Source organism: Phaenicophaeus curvirostris, chromosome 1, assembly GCF_032191515.1.
Source record: "Phaenicophaeus curvirostris isolate KB17595 chromosome 1, BPBGC_Pcur_1.0, whole genome shotgun sequence".
NCBI lineage: Eukaryota > Metazoa > Chordata > Aves > Cuculiformes > Cuculidae > Phaenicophaeus > Phaenicophaeus curvirostris.
This window is the reverse complement of record NC_091392.1, coordinates 75,415,570-75,435,742: the sequence shown is the minus strand read 5'-3', so window position 1 is coordinate 75,435,742 and position 20,173 is coordinate 75,415,570. Positions and strand designations below refer to the sequence as shown.

At 39.3% G+C, this 20,173-nt stretch overlaps 1 protein-coding gene across 1 annotated transcript in view; it reads left to right on the top strand.

Moving 5' to 3' along the window:
• CRACR2A (calcium release activated channel regulator 2A) overlaps window positions 1-18,627 on the top strand; it is a 54,139-nt gene extending 35,512 nt beyond the window's left edge. The window contains exons 11-17 of the mRNA XM_069865317.1: window positions 148-460; window positions 6,390-6,522; window positions 8,901-8,982; window positions 10,638-10,752; window positions 12,383-12,484; window positions 16,969-17,045; window positions 17,610-18,627. Coding sequence (XP_069721418.1) covers window positions 148-460; window positions 6,390-6,522; window positions 8,901-8,982; window positions 10,638-10,752; window positions 12,383-12,484; window positions 16,969-17,045; window positions 17,610-17,700 — 913 coding nt within the window. The 3' untranslated portion in view covers window positions 17,701-18,627. The remainder of the gene's footprint in view (window positions 1-147; window positions 461-6,389; window positions 6,523-8,900; window positions 8,983-10,637; window positions 10,753-12,382; window positions 12,485-16,968; window positions 17,046-17,609) is intronic.
• The last annotated feature ends 1,546 nt before the right edge of the window (window positions 18,628-20,173 follow it).

Below are 20,173 nucleotides of genomic sequence, written 5' to 3'. Positions count from 1 at the left end.
TTTTCAGTAGGCATTGGACTGGGTCTACTATGCCTGCTGTAAGTAGTAATAAGCATGGGACATTAAATTCAGTAACAGTGGAATAAAATAATAGGAATCTAGATCTAATGTATTTTTGCGCTGTGCTTACCTTTTTTCTCTGCATAGCTGTTCATTTGAAGAAGACGATGTTTTCAATAACTCAAAGAGAAGAAATTCTGGACTGCATGGAAATTTCTCTGGTGCTGGAGCCACTGGAGGAATGTCTAAAGCGTTGCATCTCCAAAGAATAATATCAATTGAGGAAGATCACCTACCCCAGCTTCTTGACAGGCTGGTTGATAAGAAGCTGGACAAGTGGACTGGAAAAGCTGAGGATACTTCTGAGATGGAAATAGATAAGAAAAACACAGAACAATCAATGGAACACTCACCATCATCTTCTGAAGAGCAGCCTGTAGGGAAGAAAAACGTGTCAAATGTAAGGGGGGAATAGGGATTTCACCTTGATTGCAGTTCTAGGCACAGAATTTAAGAAGGATATTAAGATACTTCGAATGTGTTCAAAGGAGGGCAACAAAGCTGGTGAAAGGGCTAGAAGACACATCCTGTGAGGAGCAGCTAAGGCCTCTGGGTTTGTCTATTTTGGAGAAAATGAGACTGAGGGGTGACCTCACTGCTCTCTATAGCTTCCTGAGGAAAGGAAGTGGAGAAGGTGGTGCTGGTCTCTTCTCCCTCATATGCAGTGATAGGACATGTGGCAATGGTTCGAAGCTGCGACAGAGGAGGTTTAGACTGGACATTAGGAAGCAATTTTTTACCAAGAGGGCAGTCAAAAACTGGAACAGGCTTCCTAGAGAGGAGGTTGATGCCCCGTGCCTATCAGTGTTTAACAGATATTTGGACAATAACATTAACAACATGCTTTCACATTTGGTCAGCCCTGAAGTGGTCAGACAGTTGGACTGGATGACTGTTGTAGGTGCCTTCTAACTGGAATTTTTCTATTCTATTCTAAAGGACCTTGGAAAAGATTAATTTGTGCTGAAGCATAATGCATTATTCTTAGAATCTGAAATGATTTGTTTTCTATTTTTAAGTTAGAGCATGACAAATTAAGACATTGCATGAAGAGGGAGATGAAAATATACTGCAAATAAAAGTTGAAGGTGGAAAGAAGGAGAAACTCAGCCAAAAGAGGTGGTAACTGCAGACAATGTGTGCATAGACTTATGTCTGAAGGACTGTTTAGGAAAAGTGGAGTTAAGTCTTTTAACAGATGACAGAAGGAGTTCCACTGAAAGGTAGCAATTGCCTAAAAAAAGAAGCAACTCTTTTTGGAAAAATTGGGATTTTTTTTCATGCCAAAAAGTAACATTTTTCATATCCTGATACTTTTGAGTCAGGTTTGGTAGCTGTCACACTATCTGAGAAATAATGACAGCAAATTACTTTTAATTTTTTTCAAGAAGGGTTTTAGTTAGCAAAATGAAATCCAGATTTATTTTTCTGCTCTAACTTGTATGTACATGTTAACAATTAATTCACCATGCGTTCATTAAGCAATGTGTTGGAAGGTACATTTCTTTGGAGTGAAAAGTCCTTCTTGCACTGCTATAGCTTCAGAGCTAAGTGTGCTTGTTTTCTAATTTTTATCACTGTTAAGTATTACTCATTTTTGGATTCTTGAAGCACATATTTAAAAGATTAAAGTATAGGAAAAATAGGTATGCTTTGTCATAATGATATAATTCTTTTAGAAGAAGCAAGCATATCTTAAAAAATCATGATATGCTTTGATTACATAATAATCTCTAAGTGGTGTATTTTAATAAAAAGAGTTGGGACAGAACACAGCTTCATTCTTGGAAATTATGTAATACAATGCATATTTTTTCCTTGGCTGTATGACTTATTTTCTATCCCATTTTCGAAATATGACATTATTGGACTTTAGGACAGCAAAAGCCAGGTAGATAATCACATCAAGCTAGGACAAACCTGTGCTGCCTGCTCTGTTTTGGCAGTCATGCTCTTTGAAAGCACGTCCTCTCAGCTGGATAGGAACTGGGCATTCCCTCTGATATTGTTTCTTGTATACTTCCCCCTCCACAAACTAGTTGAGAGCGAGCAGGAAGGGGACAGAAGAAACTGTAACATGGCTCCTGCCTACTTGTTGAAAGCATTTTGTTTCTAAAGAAACATCATGAGGATAAACATTTCTAAAGGCCATTTAGAACTGGGACTTTTTTTTCCTATGAAATGTCAGTGCCTTAGCCCAGCCTTAGTTTGAGTAGGTCTTTTGCTTATTATTTAAAGTTTAGTTAAAAAAAACCAGCAGAATACTCCCTTCTGATATGCTCTCTGTCCATTTGGCACTGAAATATGTGCATGGTCCCGCATGGTCTTCTTGGCCATCTGACTAGGCCTGCCAGTGGCCATTGAATTGATGGGATTCCATTACTTAGGGCAGTTTCTAGGATGTGTAAATGTCTGGCCACTGCCCTTTTGTGAGAGTAGTGCTTCATTTGCTTCCATACTCCTGCTGCAGTCTGATGAATTTCTAATACAGCTTTGCATTTCTTAAATGGTGGTTCTTGGGATCACCACTTTTTGACCATGAGATTTAGACATCAGAAGTGATCTTCACAGAATAATCACAGAATCACAGAATCTTGTTCCATCAAGTGCTTGCACACTGATTCCCTCTCCTGACAGCATGCCTGAGCTGGGAGTATTGAATTAGTAAGCATTTTCAGGGCAGCTTTGCATATACTCCTGAACTGGAGCTGAAGGAGACTTCAGAAAAAGATAATTCCCTGCTTGCTGTGTCATTGAATTATGGGGTGTGAGTCACAGGTCTTCTGCACCCATTCCTTCTCTCACTTTGTGTCTTGCTGGCTGCTCAACGGATCTGCAGTATAAAGGAACATAGGCTCTATAAATACTTGTGCAAAGGAGGCAGAATGATTCCATGCAGTTGTTGCATATATAGCTCACTCATATATGAAGTCTTGTCATTCTTTCACTAGTAAGGTGAAGGCTCTGAGACAACCTGTGTTTTAAAATTCATTACTGTTTGTATTCCTGTAATCTACTTAGTTTTGTATTACTGTATTCCATGATCTCATTGCTTATTGTACTGAACTCAGGCCCCTTACTGCTGGCATTAAGCCTTCCTGCTCACCATATATTTGTAGTCATTTAGCTGCTAATCCTTTATGGTCTACTGCATCTGACAGGAAAGTAGAACCAATGTATTTTTTTTTTCCTTTTAGAAATGAACAGGTGCATTTCCCTCCTATAGAAGATGACTTCCGAAAGAATCGGCAGCAGTACATGAGGCCAGCAGCTATTCTTTTGTCTGAGAATTAGCAGTCAGGTTAAACATTTTTCTGAGTGGCTGTCAAGATGCAGCTGTAGTTAGCATGAGCAGAAATGTGACTGAGAAAACACCTGAAGGAACCATAATGGAGATTAAAGCAAGATTTTCTGTCCAAAACCTGAGCCTAAAATGCAATTCCTCTCCCCCTCTTCTTTCAATAGAGAGTATAAACCACTAGGTTTATACCAGCCATCTTCCACATTTGTGTTAAATTGCACAAAAGCTAGGCATGTTACTTGACCTGGATACTGTTTATGTGCGAGCCACTCAAAAGACACATCTAGGGAGAATTTTTTCAGACTGTGTTGTAAACTAAAGTAAATTTATTCCCTCTTCTATTTCATTTTCTCGTCAGCATTTTGTTGAAGCAGGCTATGAAGTAGCTCATACCTTAGTATAGTGTTCAGGTGCAGTTTTAGAATCAAGTTTGATTATTAGGGGGATTTTCATCAGTCAACTTTCTAGATCTCAATAAAAAGTGAGTAAGTGTTATGTTGGGAGGTGAGCTGAAGGCCTCTGGTGTCTTAGTGCTACTGAGGTGTGTATGACCACTAGGGACAAGGTATTTCAGGTCATGTAGTCCATGTAGTTGGTTACTGTTCTCAGAAGCACTGTGAAAATGGCGCCAAGCTGATGATTGTATGTTAACTTGTTTTATTTACTAGAGCATGCAGACTCATAAGCTGGGAACGTTTTTCAGTAGAACTGAAAATGTGCTTTATATAGATGTATGTGTATTACTAGCAGCCTATAGCTGCAGTGGAACTTGAGATTTTAATAGAAAAGAAGGGAACAATGAGAAATCTCTGTTTAGTTGTTACGGGCTATTAGCCCAGCTCATGAAAGAGACATGTATTTTTGTCCCTGACATTTACAGCAGTGAATGAATTTTTTTCCTACTAAGGAAGGCAGCATCTCAAGGTTTTATATTTTTTTCTGCCTGAAGTGCCACTCTGTATTGTCTTTGTTTCTTTCTGTAAGGCTTCAGTATATTTGAAGAAAACTTTTGCAAGGCCAGATTTCAATGTCTCATTCAAAGAACTGTTGGGCAGTTGAAGTCAGCAGTCTCAATCTCTCCCTCCTCAAAACCCCCTCCTCAACAAACTCATGCCAGGAGCATCCATGGTCTTACTCCTGCAGCATTAAGAACAAAATTACTATCTGGACGTAGTTTTCTTGTGCTTCAGTAAAGCTTTTGACACAATTTCTCGCAGCATTTTGCTTAGGAAACTGTCAGCCTCTGGCCTGGACAGGTGCACACTCTCCTGGGTGGAAAACTGGTTGGATGGCCGGGCCCAGAGAGTGGTAGTAAATGGAGTTAACTCCAGCTGGAGGCCAGTCACAAGGGGTGTCTCCCAGGGCTCAATGCTGGGTCCAGCCCTGTTCAATGTCTTTATCAATGACCTGGATGAAGGCATTGAATGCACCCTAAGTAAGTTTGTGGATGATGCTAAGCTGGGTGGAATGTGGATCTGCTGGAGGGTGGGGAGGCTCTCCAAAGGGATCTAACCAGGCTGGACCGCTGGGCTGAGTCCAATGGCATGAGGTTTAACAAGGCCAAATGCTCGTTCCTGCACTTCAGGCACAACAACCCTGTGCAGTGCTACAGACCAGGGGAAGAGTGGCTAGAAAGCTGCCCGGAGGAGAACGACCTGGGAGTGTTGATTGACAGCCGACTGAACATGAGCCAGCAATGTGCCCAGGTGGCCAAGAAGCCCAATGGCATCTTGGCTTGTATCAGAAACGGCGTGACCAGCAGATCCAGGGAGGTTATTCTCCCTCTGTACTCGGCACTGGTGAGACTGCACCTCAAATACTGTGTTCAGTTCTGGGATCCTCGCTACGAGAAGGATTTTGAGGCTCTGGAACGAGTCCAGAGAAGAGGAACGGAGCTGGTGAAGGGACTGGAGAACAAGTTTTATGAGGCTGAGAGAGCTGGGGTTGTTTAGCCTTGAGAAGAGGAAGCTGAGGAGAGACCTTATTGCTCTCTTAAACTACCTGAAATGAGGTTGTAGAGAGGAGGGAGCTTGACTCTTCTCCCAAGTGACAGGGGACAGGACAAGAGGGAATGGCCTCAAGCTCTGCCAGGGGAGGTTCAGGCTGGACATTAGGAAAAAATTTTTCACGGAAAGGGTCATTGGGAACTGGAACAGGCTGCCCAGGGAGGTGGTTGAGTCACCATCCCTGGAGGTATTTGCAAGACAGGTGGACTCAATGATCCTGTGGATCTTTTCCAACCTAATGATTCTATGATTCTATGATCTCCCTCTTCCTCCCTCTCATTCGTACAAAATAAGATAAGAGGGCAGCTAGGGCATCCCCTGCAAACCAGCTGGTGCTACAGTTCTTTCCCAAGCAACTCCTGGTATACAAAAAAAGGTCTTGGGACAGAGAATACAAATATTGTCTTCAGCATCCACTTAGCTTACCTTGCAGTAAACAGGACATGGATAGTCAGAACAAATTGTTCTTCTTTCTGCTTAAAAACCTTCCCCCATGCTTCTTCCTGTAATGTTAAGCAGATATATAAAAGCAGTAATTCTGTAGAAGCTCTTGACTCCACGGTAGTGGCAGAGAGAAGAATCTGTTGATAGATGGCATAAACCAAATAATTATCACTTTGCTTCTGTTATCTAGGTAATAATGTGCCATTGATGTGGGATAAACTCCTGAGCAGACTATGTGAAGCTTTATGGGTTTTGATTTGCAAAGATGAACATAATCCATATTTTTTTGGCAATTTCATGCATTTCACAATGCAGTCTCACGTCAAGGTTCATATTCAGTATACTTCTAGTACTCAGTCCAAATCACTGCACTTCAAGTGATCTAGGATGATGCATTTCAGACATCTGAAATGCTGAGTTATTTTAAGAAACAGAATATTGCTTTATGAATAATGGATAACATGATAGGATTGAATCTCTTTTTATTCCCACCTCAGTTAGCCTTCTAAACAAGGTAAATTAGAGAGGCAACACGATTTAGAGAACAATTGGAGACTAATGTTTGCTCTTACTTGAAGGAGGAGAGAATAAACTCTGTCCCAGACCACTTATTCAAGATTATTTTTGTGGGTAATTCAAGTGTTGGAAAAACTTCATTCTTAAGGCGATTTTGTGAAGATCATTTTTCCCCAAGCACAGCTGCTACTGTAGGTAAGTTTCTTAAACATTATTATTGTTATTATTTTTGTTCAAACAGTACTTAGCAGCTTCTACTGAGATCAGGCCCTGTGTTACGATGTTGCAAAAGCCATTATCCAAAAGGAAAGGGCATGCAAAGTGAGTTCTCCTAAACTGAGAAGTAAATAATTGATGCAGAGGCTTCAAGGTAGATTCCATACTGAAATTCTAGCTGCACTGAAACAAATCAGAAAACATCCTATTGATTTCAGTGAAGTTAGAATTTTCTTGCAGATGCCACTGTTCTGAAGCTGATACACTGTCCTCTGGACTGCACTGTACTAACCATCCCACCTCCATATCCCATCTTTATCACTCTGAGTAATCTGATTTTGTTTTAAAGAGGAAGTAGAACAGACAAATTATATTTGATGATTTAGCATTATGCTAAGCACCAAAGAAATATGTTGGGCCGGTGTTTTCAAAGCCAAATATTTCCTAGCCTACGTTGTACTTGCATTGCCTGAAGTATTAACAAAACTTTCAGAAGTCAGACACAAAACCCCTAAGTATAGGTTATTGCAGTGCAAGGGTTACCATAAATGACCAGATTATATTTGGTCTGTATTTAGGCCTTGCTTATTCTGGAACATACATGAAATAAAACTTGTTCACATTAAAAGGTGTTTAAATTAATTTATTTGTCTTGTATTTTTAACAATCTAAGAGCGTTCAGGTGTCCAGTCGTTGTAAGGTCCCTTGGCTCACAGGGTAGATATAGTCAATGGAGTTTAAATTTCTACTGATATGTTGAGTGTCTGCGTTCACATTAGAATCGGGGAAGATCTAAGGTCTTAGCATAGGGCTTTAAATTAATTTTGGTAATATAAAGTATTTAACATGCAGCCTTCAGCTGCTGCTTTGGAAGAGAGCAGTTTTCCCGAGTGTCCTAGCAGAATGAGACAGACATTTTGAATACCAAATAACATCTCAAATAGCACTAAGCACCTGTGAGCAAACAGCTGAAATCTAGCCTGTCATCCTCTCCAAATCAATGCAGGCAGAGCAGCTTAGAAATCAATTAATCTGACTCTTGATGCTTACTTCAGGGTGAGCTTAGTAATTTCCTAGACTCCTTGTTCTGAATAGACTAGATCTTAACTGTAAGGGGATCTGGGACACCTATAGGCAATTATCTACATTCAAGAGTCTGGTTTTATGTCTTGTCTGTGTCTTGTAAAAGGCTGATAACACTTGCCTAGACCCTGAGGTCTTATACAGTGTATACTATTGCCTGGAGATTGCAGAGGAAAAGCACCTATTCATCTTGTGGCATCCAATATTCTTGCAAGTGCAAAGGCAAGAAAGCATTTGTTATAGCTTTGATTTTAATTATCACATCTATGACTTTCACAGGTTTGATTATCACTGCCATGATACAGGTAGTTGAAAAATCAAGTGAACGACCTGGAGAAGAATGTTCTCATTGAATTTCTATGGAACAGCTCAAATTTCTTCCCTTGAGATATAAGCAATGGATATATGAGGATATATATCCAGATTGCTTAGTTGCCCACTGAAAGAACATGGGCTTGGATGCTTCTTCATTACTGCTAGAGTTAAAAATCCCATTCATGTGGAAGATTGCCCCAAATAAGTTGTTGATGACCTACTGAGTTCCCTTCCAACCCAAATTATTCTATGATTCTGTGATTTTATGAGACAGTACAGTGTGATACAAGAAAATGCAGGTTGTCATTAGGAGGAAGCAATGACTGATTAATATTTGAGACTCTAATGATTCTTATAAATATGTGGAAGATACTTATCACAGGTTAGGGGCCTTGGGAGAGGGCTCATTTAAAATTTGAGATAAATTTATTTTTGGCTCACTTTCATTTAGCCACATAAAAATTAAGGGACTAACCAAACTATACTCAGTTCATCTGCCATATCCTAAAGAGGATTCAGCATTTATCTTGGGTTCCACTGTCCCCTTAGTTTGGTGGCTTGTGTTTTTCCACTAACAGTAGAAGGTGCCTATGTGGCTAGCTCAGACTTAAATGCTCAAATTTCAGGCAACTGAAATTATGCAGCATAAATTCCAGGCTAAATGGTTTAGTTTACTGTGGACTGTCAAATGGACCCTTGACTCATTTACCCTAATTTGGAAAGTTACCTATATTACAGCTTTTACAAAACTCAAGTACTCTGTAAATGTTTAGTATTTTATTACTGAAGAACTTGTGACAAATAAAAGCTCTTGTTCTCTGATAGGTAGAGACTATGGACATAATTTGTAATGTAGGATCTATGTTGTTACCTTTCTGAAATTGTTATTTGCTGGATCAGCTTTTCAAAGATCAAACTGAGCATGTAAAGAGACAACCTACCTTGTATTTCTGTTATAGGTGTGGATTACAATGTGAAAACCATCACAGTAGATAATACCAAAGTAGCCCTGCAACTCTGGGACACTGCTGGCCAGGAACGGTGAGGAATACTCTGTTGTGGTTTATCCCTGGTAGTCAGCTAAGTACTGCACTGCTGCTCGCTCACTCCCCTGCCTGGTGGGATGAGGGAGAGAATCCGAACAGTGAAAGTAAGAAAACTCATGTTGGAATAAAGACAGTTTGATAATAAAAAAATCCTAAACCACCACCACTACCACCACAAAAAAAAAAAGCCAAAACCAATAAAGAGGATAAAAAAACAATACCAAGAGAAACAAGTAATGGAAAAGAATTTTGCTCACCACCAACCAAGGCCCAGGCCCTGAGCAACTGCAGCCACAGCCAGTGTCGTCTCCTCCTCCCCAACCCCCCCAACAGCTTTATTGCTGAGCACAACGTTACAGTGTATGAAATATCCATTTGCTCGGCTGGAGTCAGTTGTCCCATGTGTTTCCCACCCAGGTTCTTGTGCACCCCAGCCCACTAGCAGGGCAGTCTGAGAAGCAGAAAAGGCCTTGAATCTGTATAAACACCCTGGAAGAGTAGCTGAAGTGGTGTGTTATCAGCACTTTTTTGATCTCAAATCCAAACACAGCATGCTACAAGCCAGTACAATGAATTATAACTCTATCCTAGCCAAAACCAGTATATATTCTAAGGTTTTGCTTCCTTGAATCATCTGTTGGAATATTAGTAAGCATAGACCTAATCCTGCTTCTTGAGAGATGAACAAATATAGGAGTATTCCTATAGAGCCAGTGAATTCATGGTGTAGAACCTTCCCTGGCAGCAATAAAGTGCTGGTTTTGTGCTAAGTGTCCACTGAAAAACTACAGATGTAAAAGATATTCTTATTGAATCTTCTAATAGCTTCATACCACGGGATATCTTTAAGAGGAAGGCTGATTTTAAAATGTACCTAGAACAATTTCTAAAGCAGAAAATGCCTGAAGAGTTAAAAGCCAGTTTTTTTCCACCAAAACAATCCCATTGCAGATGAAGGTTTCCCAAGGTTTATCTAAGTTTTCAGTAGTAATTTTCTTCCATATCTCCTCACCTGTTTTACAGTTTTCTGTTACTAAAAGCAAGGATGGTAATGGTGTTTTCCACAGGAAGCTTGGGAAAAAGTCCCCAAGCAGAAACGTAGCTAGCTTTAGGCAGAACACTTTGTGAGGGGGAATTTTTGCTCCAAGCTTAAAATGAAAGAGGATGGGAGAGTGTGAGATCTGCAGCTGATAATCCAGACTAACCCAGAATCAGTTAAGTGAGGCAGAGGGACCTTTTTCAAACCCTTAATTTCGTAAATAGTTTTTGCAAAGAATTTATTTGCTGTTGCAGTGATTTATGGAAGCAATGTCCCTTATTAATCTTCTGCTGCATGAGAAAAGGGGTCTGATGATTCAAGAAGACTGAGATTGCTTACTACAGTTCATAATAAGCCTTACCGTTCAAAGAGGATCCGCACTGGAGATCAGTATTACAGCTAATCCCTTGTCTAGAATAGAATATTAGAATACATACGTAAAGCAAATTAACAGGGGTTTAACCCATACTAAGACTAGTTGATTAGAAGAAACTGTATGGCAACAACTTCCTTTGGCAGGGGTGGTGGTGGTGAATTACTGTAAAATTTTACTTATATTGTTGGATTCCTACTCCTGTTGAAGACAGCTATAAACAGGTTCGTTCTTATAGGTACCGAAGCATCACCAAGCAGTTTTTCAGAAAAGCTGATGGGGTCATTGTAATGTATGACATAACAGCGAAAGACACATTCACGACTGTAAAGCAGTGGCTAAGATGCATTGAGGTAACATGACATAACTTTAAATCTACAATCTGTAGTCATTATTCTCTACCTTCTTCTGGTCAGGGAGTGTTAGCAGGACAAAGAACAGAATGCGGCATGTTTCTTATGTTGTCACAATTACATTTTTGTTAGTGATTTTGGTCTGCAACCGTTACCAGTAAAGCTATTTTTAGACACTCTGCATCTATGAAAGAAACCACAGTTCCAGGGTTTTAAGGACTTGAAACAAGTGGTGAGGAAAGGTCTTCTGATTTCTCATAAAGGTTATCTAGCTGATGATTCTCACTGGATCACACTGGGAGGTGCTTTGGATCAGCGATGATGGTCTGATGATCACTGATCATCGACAGCAGTTTGACAACATGCAGCTCACCAGAAGTTGACTGTGTTGTGAACATAAGCCATAAACTTAAAGCTGTAGTATCTACATTAGTGCTGTAAGTTGTCTCGTGGCAGATAGTCTCTTTTCAGCTGTGTGAAAACAAAATCATAGCCCGTGCCACTGAGAGGCTTCAGTTAATTAAAAATTCTCTTTTTTTAAAATCTTGATATATCTCTGAGGCTCATAGACAACATGTGTAGAGTGCAAGCAGCTGCATTTGCTTGTGGCCAAAATAAAAAAATAAAAATAAAACTTATACTGCTGCCATAAAGGCCTGGGTCTCCAGGGAGAAAAAAGACTATTTGGTCACTATTGCAGAGCAGTGCTACTGAAAAAGTAAGGGACGAATTGGTATGTGAAGATCATTTAGTTCAATTTTATTGGGTATGTCTTGTAGTACCTGGCTAATGACATGGCTTTGCTGATTGAAATTAGGACTCATTCATTCAAATGTTTACAAACAGGCATATTTATTCCTCATCTGAGAACCTCTACTGAAGTAACAGTAACATGCATTATGTAATAACAGGCCCTTATTAAATATATAATCTTAACAAATCACTGATTGTAATACTTACGTATGGTAAAAGCTAAAGGAGGAGAATTCCAAGTTTTGATCCAGAAAAATAAAATATTATGGTCAAAATCTTTTTTCCAAGATGAGTGGTTCACTCATCTTTACTGACTAATTTTGTTTGCTCAAACTAAATTGAAGAAATATGGCCAGTCCATTTACTACTGCAGCATTCATTGCCTTTTATGTATGTACACATTGTGATTATTCTAACCATTTTCATAATTAATTTTAATTTGTGTCTATTCTATGTATTTTGAGGACACATTCTGTGTACCTCTCCACTATGTTATGTAATTTATTTGGCATAATTGTACCCAGATGTTGTCATTATTTTCCTGTCCATGTAATTAGAAAAGCAGTGACTGTAAAAACACTAAGTCAGAGCTGGTTTTAGCATGGCAGTTTTCTCTGTCCTGTTTTAATATAGAGTCTGATGAACTTGTGTACTGTTACTAAAAAATCCTAAGTTAGTGCAATCTCTAGCATTCTTTTTCATGCCTCCTATCCAACTTTAATTTCTGACATGTTTGCAAGTAAACTGGCACATACCTGGCTCAGATGTGACGTCTTAAATGTCTTTTTGCAGCATGACATTTATTAGTTTTTATTCTCTTGATCTGTGTTTTTTTAAAATGCAATGGCTCAGTTGATATTTATTCTTTGTTCTGCAGGAGACAACTGGGGAGAATGTACCTGTGCTTTTGTTGGGTAATAAAACTGATAATGAAAAGGAACGTGAGGTCCCTATGGGAATGGGAGAGCATCTTGCTAAGGTACTATACTTAGAGAGAAAGCCCTTACAAAAGGTGAAAGTTTTGAAATGTAGTCTGAATGTGTCTAAATTCATAGAAACACAGATTAATTTTAATCAGACAAGTATTTTTAAGGATTAGGAATGCCATCACACTGATGTGTTATTAGTTATAATACTGTCTAGCTGAAGAAACAAGGAGTAGTGCAAAAAAAGATCTAAGAATTCACTCTCATTTTCTCTCCTTCTCCTCTGTCTCTCTCTCTTCTCTCCCTTTTACTTCATTCTCTCTCTTTCATTTCCTCATTCTTTTTTCCCCTCTGCCTCTCTTTTCTCTGTGAATGGATTCTTAACAGAGAGGTAATTTGAGGACCTTTTCTTCCTCCTACCTCCTGTGAAACCACAGAAGACCATCTGTTACTCCTATGGTAGGAGTAGAAAACATGTTTACTTTTAGTAACATTCCATCAAAGAGATATAAGTAGAGTTAACAGTCTGCGTCTACCAGGGCACTGATGATCCATGGACCATAATTTCAGCATTAAAGGACTTCAAATAGCAGATACATCTTTATATTTCTGTGTACCATGCCCATCAATTTTCCTTTCAAATCTCTCTATACAGTGCATATACAGCAATGCCTGTAGAATATTAATTTATTTAGAAACAAATCATCTCAATATTCCTGAGAAATTAACTGAGGTGGTAGGAGTTTACCTGAATTAAACCATATGCATATACATTTCATGTATATATTTGTTTCTCCTTTGAAAATAGATTATAGCTCTGCTTGCTGATAACCAAAAAGGATGTTTTCAGAATTTGAAATGCAGCTCAATTGTTCTTGGTTTATAGGAAAGATTACTGCTATGCACCTCTCTAAAACTGAAAGAATTAAAGCCAGATCTCTTTTCATCTTGTCTTGATTATTCGTGCTTCCTCTTACAAGCATACCTCTGTATTCAGGTTTGTGTTCGTTACTTTGTTTTTATAGGAGAGCAATATCAGCCTTGAACTTCATGCCTAAAGATTCTGCCTTTAGGAAACTTCTTTTTCTTTTGTGCATGGAAAGGACAAGACAAAACAGCCTCAACTTAGACAAGGTATTAGGAAAAATTTTTTTACCAAAAGGGTTGGCAAGGCTGCCCAGGGAAGTGGTTGAGTCACCATCTCTGAAGGTATTTAAAGGATATGTAGATGTGGCACTTAGGGTCATGGTTTAGTGGTGAACTTGGCAATGTTAGGTTAAGGGCTGGACTTGATGATCTTAAAGGTCTTTTCCAACCTAAAAGATTCTGTGATTCTCTGAAATGCAGATAGTTTTGAGATCGTGGAGGCTGAGAGGGAGTCCAGGCTGTAACACTGAATCCTTGTGTGAAAAAACAAATGACACATAAATGCTAAATGGACCCAGTAGGTGTATTATGTGTCATTTAGCTCTCTTAAAAAAATTGGACTAGTAAAACAAAGATGATTCATTCCAATATATAGAACTCGCAGCCCACCGTGCCATTAATTCTAACATGTCATGCAAGAAAATAAGAATTTTGCGTAGGTAAAACAAAGAAAGTTGTCAAATTAAAGATAGTTGTAATCAAATGAATGGATCTGAATGACTCATTTGAGTGTTTGAATGTGCTGCCTGATGTAGCTAAGGGAAGTGATAATTAATAATAATAATAGGTTAATTGAGAAGCAACATAGATAAGATTAGATTATAACAATTTGCTTGCTGAGTTATTAAGAACGATGGATTTTAGTGAAATATTAGTTCTTGCTAAATAGCCATGTAATTCCTATAAAACCACATGCCACTGTGTTTAATAGTGAATGCAGCTGAGTTAGTTGCTTTGTGAATAATCCCAAAATGACCCAAAATACATGGGACTAGATGCTGAGCTGATACAAATATGTGTAGTCATATTTGGTGAAAACAACCCTGAACCAGTTCTTGTGTGGTCGAAGATTAGCCTATTGACCCTGCAGTCCCAACAGTTTTATGGACTGTTTCAAGTTCTCACAGGATAGGAATGGTTTTACTTAGTTTTTTCTATAGCCGGAGAGGAAAATGTACTTTCAGAGGACGTTCCAGCCCAGCTACATTAACTCAGGCTTTGCTTCAGTCCCACATCTTACAAGTCAGTGTACTACAAAGTCAGCTAGAAACCCAAGGGTTCCTAATATAATGCATGACACACAACTTTTTTGCAAGGCAGACAGCACAGTTCACTTTTAACAGGAATAATGGCTGCCTGAAGGAAGTCCTTGTAATTCTTGTCATTTGAGAAGACTGATAGTTGCAGTATGTGTCTGATACCCCAAGAAAGGGGGAATAGAATGTGGATAGGGATTCTGGAAGACATTACAGGGAACAGCAGGGCCGTAATGAAGCTCATCTGTAGCTAGATGAATTAAAGTGTAAACACCACAATGGAAAGGAGAATTTTGGAGTTTTGACTTTGAAGGGAGAAAGAGCAGGCACAACCCAAAATGATCACAAGTAGTAGAAGAATGAGTTGATAGAAAACATCTAAAACTCTTCATGACAGAGCTACTGGGAGTATAGGTAAAGAGAGGGAGAGAAAGAAAAGAAGAAAGAAAAAGGAAGTCTGTTTGACTTTTTCAGTAGTTTGCTGAAGGAAAAGTCCGTTTAAAAAATTTCTGTTTAGCTTTGCTTAATCCACTGATCAAGAGTTCATTTGAGCACAATAACAATAAAGAGAATATTCAGATCATATTGAGAGCATCCAGGAACAGCCAGTGTTCTGTCTAAGTGGTAAATACTGCCAATTATTGGCTTATGATATAGGTGAAAGCAGCTTGATTTTGTTTTGGCCCTGCAAAGACTTCCTGAATAGCCTTGAATGGCTCAAGAAATCCTTCTTCATCTCTGTTCCTCAACTATAAAATAAGACAATGCCTTTGTCTGCCTTGACTTTGTGGCCTGTACATGGGATGAGGACTGTTACTGTGTGTTCATACAGTGTCTTCTTTATGAACCTGTCAGTGCCATTGTAATACACATACTACTAATAAGAGAGCTGTTCTTCTCAGAGTGATGCTACTTTATAGGACAGAAATTGCCCAGCCCCCTATTCTTTAGATGTCTGCTGATTTATATGTAACTTTTTAAAATTAAGAAACTGCCAGTTGTCTCCCAGATTAGATAGCTAATTCCTGGATGGAGATGGATAGCAATTCCTGGCTTATTGTGTCCTGCCTTCTGCTACTTTGTTCTCATTCTGTATGCTATCAGTTAAAGTTTCCTCCCTGATTCAAAGGAATGACACTTTGCATTTCCAGGCTCACTTCTTCAGAGAAGGACATGTTCACCAGACTGGCAGAAATAAGCCATTAATGTCACTGACAGTTCTCCTCTAGTGAAATTTTGTTATATGTGGGAAGATGTAGGAATGGTACTGCTCTCTGGCTGAGATAAAGTAGCTAGACTGACCACAGTAGTCTTTCAACTAGAGTTCTGATCAGCTGAGCAGAAAAAAAAAAATTATTTCAAACTTCTGTTTGCAGAGCTAGCAAGAAAGTTGAGCCAATCAGATTTTATCCTAAAACTTTTCTAAGCAAAACAAGAGAATCATGGGGTTACTTAATTGTAAATATTTTACGGAATACTGTTTTAAAAAAAAGTATTAAAAAAAAATATTTGTATCCACCCAACACTAACATTGCATGATTTCTCCCCTGTTCTGGTCTGCTATGGCCTTTAGTAATGCCACAGAGGCAACGGAATATCTTGTGAAAGTAGTCAGATATCTGTTACTGCCTCTTCAACTTCTCTTGCCATCACAGCTGCCAGGTCAAGCTTTTGTACAGATGATCTCTTGTATTTATTGTGATAAGGCTTCAACTAAGTGCTGAGAATGTTTCCAGGGCATCTTTTTAATTGCATTGTGTTTAATTGCAAAGCTCCCAGGAGCTACCAAACCAAAAGGTACAAGATGACTGCAAAAGAAGGTGTGGAAAAATTTAGCAGGTGCAAAAAATGAAATAGAATGAATTTGTTATTTCTCAGTGAGGTTTTTAACCAGTCATTTGCTGGAAAATGTTGCTTTCAAAGTCTTGAATACAGAGACACTTCTGCTGAGGCTTTCCAAGATTAAAAAAAAAAAAGTCATGGGAATTATTTTCACCTTCTTTGTCAACCAGACAGTGATGTAGTAATTGCCTCATCATCACAAGAAAAATTGACAAGACTTCAGTACCTTACAAGTCATGTTTGCCTTTGAGCCTTTGAGAGATCAAGCTCAAAAAAACCACTGTACAGGACAAATACCTGCTCCGAAATGCATATGGTTTGGGAGGCACACTTGAATTTGTTTTCTTCTGTTACACTTTGCTGTCAGCTCTAGAACTAAATCCTAATCTTTCCTAAGATGATCTGTTTCCGTTTCTTTATTTGCATATTTCAATATAGCCGTGTTGCTTTCTTAAAGATGGAGTGAGATAATGTGCAAAATTAATTGAAATGGTCCTTCTGTTTGATTGCAGGATTACAATTTGATTTTCTATGAATGCAGTGCGTATTCTGGATACAACACTAATGCATCTATGCTTCATTTAGCCAGGTAAGAAGAAAACACAATCTATAAGTTCTACATGTGCCTGACTTCCCATACACTGATTAGAGTGAATGCTGTTTGTTAGATTGGTTTGATAGGAACTTACGGTGATAAAATATTTATTCTTTTTAAACTGGCCTGTAGCCTGCCCTGTTAGTCCTACTGAGTCCTGTGTAAGCTAGTGAAGCTCTGTATAGGCCCAGAAACACCTGAATTGTTGCTAGGAAAGCTGAGGACTTGGGACATTATGATAGTTCTTGCTGGAAGATCACGGGGGTTTGAAGAAATATTCTTGGAAAGGAATGCTGCCAAATCCTTGCAGCACAACAGTGGATGTGTTTCTTTCTTCCCTCTGCTCATTACAGCTCAAATTCTGCCATTTTGCTGTGGGCTGAGAGAGAGGGACAGGTGAATTTTTGAAGTTATATAAAGGCTAGTGGTAAAAATATGGGTAAATCTGTCCCCTCTGAACTACTTACAGAAGTCAAAACACTGTTAATTTTTTTTTGTTTTGATCTCTTACGGATATTATTGACTTTCTTCCTAAAAAGTATTGTTTCTTTCCCCCAGGGTTTTAAAGAAACAGGAAGATAAAGTGAAAGAGAAAACTATTGAACTTCAATCTGATACAAATAAAACATCTTGCTGTATCAGGCCATAAAATACTGGGTTGTGTTTAGGCAGAAGTCATACATTTATACACCATTGCAAGGCACCATCAAATTTGCTTTTTTTCCCAAATATTTCTTCTGCTGTGTTCCGAGTGTAGGTGTTAGTGAACCTTATAATCCCTGTGTGCTCTGATCTTCACTTTTACAAATACCATGTTTAGTTAATTGACAATGTATTTGAGGCAGTAACTGTCTTTTCTTCAGTTTGATGCCTAATACCACTGAGTCCTGCTTTGTGATCAGGCTTATAGAAGCAGTCACGTTATTATTAATAAGAAGTAATTTTATAGGAAGAAAACTACTTGGAATGTGAAGTAAATTCTTAGTGGTGTAGATGACCTATTTTCTGAATACTTATGTTTATTTTAGTGCTCTTTAGGTCATGACTTTGTGGTGAGCTTTGTTACAGTTCTTTAAAAATTGATTGGTTGGTTGTTAGCAACGCATTGGTAACTGCAAAGTATAAGGTGATATTTTAAAGCTTAATGTGAAATATACATGAAAGGATTGGAGAACTATGAAGATTTTCGTAAGTGGCATTAGCTCATTTGTACTACTCATTGTTGCACATAAGTCCTTGATAAGAAATCCTTCTTCCCACTTAGATGCGATGAATAGATATGTTTAGATAGATGACTGAGAATTAATGGTTTGCTTTGGAAGGGACCTTAAAGATCATCCAGTTCCAAGCCATGTGTCATAGGCAGGGACACCTTCCTCTAGGTCAGGTTGCTCAAAGCATCATCCAACCTGATCTTGAACACCTCCAGGAATGGGGCATCCCTGACTTCTCTGGACAACCTGTTCCAGTGCCTCACTACCCTCACAGGAAAAAATTCTTTCTAATATCTAATCTAAATCTCCTGTCTTTCAGCTTGAAAACCTTACCCCTCATCCTATCCCTGCACTCCCTGATAAAGAGCCCCTCCACATCTTTCCTATAGCTCCTTTAAGTACTGAAAGGCTGCTATGAAGTCTCACCATAGCCTTCTCTAGGCTGGAGAACTCCAACTCTCTCAGCCTGTCCTCATATGGGAGGTTCTCCTGTCTTCTGATTGGCCTCCTCTGGACTAACTCTAACAGATCTATGTCCTTCCTGTGCTGAAGACTCCAGAACTGAATGCAGTACTCTAGGTGGGGTCTCGAGAGCAGAGCAGAGGGGCAGAATCACCTCCCTTGCCCTGCTGGTCACACTTCTTTTGATGCAGTCCAGTTGGCTTTCTGGGCTGCAAGCTGACCTTGCTGGCTAATGTTGAGCTTCTGATCCACCAGCACGCCTAAGTCCTTTTCTTCGGGGCTACTCTCAATCCACTCTTCACCCAGCCTATATTTGTGCTTGGGATTGCCCTGACCCAGGTACAGGACCTTGTACTTGGCCTTGTCTTAGCCTTCATGAAGTTCGCACAGGCCCACTTGTCAAGTCTGTCAAGGTCTCTCTGGACCTTTCCTTCCCTGCCTGTGTGCCTCACACGTTGACAGTAGTTAATCAGCTCCTGGGCAATTTCTCCTCAGGTGAGTCCTGGCCCTGCTGAAGGTATCCCTGCCATGGTATTCCTTAATGAATCATTAATTTTGCACTGCATGAAGCTTTAAGGAGTCAGGCAAGCCTCTAATTAAGGGGGTCATTCTATCTGGGTTAGCAAACTTTAACATCAGGGAAGGCTGATGTGGAACTATCAGCCGCAAGCAAGCTGCCTTTTATATGCTTTCAGTGAGTTGACTGATCTCTGGGGTAGGGATGGCAATCAGATCCCCTCTCTCCAAGGGATCAATCCCTCCACCCCACCTCTGCCCTTTGAGCCAGAGACCATGGTGCTCTTCATCCTCCACACTTGGAAACACACCAGGACCCCCAGTACCCTTTAATCATCTCATCCATCAGCCTTATACAATCACCCTCCATCAGGGAGACCGTCCACACATACTCTGCCTCTCTAGCCTACCAGCTGTACTTCTCCTGCAACTTAATTAGTTCCATGGGGTTTCCTTAGTGACAACAGATGGTTCAGACTCCTCCCTGTTATAAATAATCTGTGTTTTAATCAAGCAGCAGAGCTTAGGAGGCAGGATCAGGATCACATTTCCCCATCATGTACACCTCCCCCCAAGGACAGAGAGGAGCCACCTCCCTTGCCATGCAATCAGTCTCCTTTGCCAAACCCAAAAAACTATTTTCATCCTCACAGTCATTGGAGCTGCAGTGTCAGGCTTTCTTTTTTACTCTCACGTATGCATCCTACAAACTACCCCGCAAATTCTCCTTTTTTCATCAGCTTTCAAGTCTTCTGCCTTATAAGGCAAATCATAAATCCACTCTTACATGACTGTTACAGATATTATATTTTCAATCCATTTTCTAAATGTTTTTTAAAAGTTATTTTACATTTGAATAATGAATCAATTTGAAACTAAAGATGAAAATTAAGTACTGCTTTAGTAAGTATCTATTTTGGGATAAAAGCT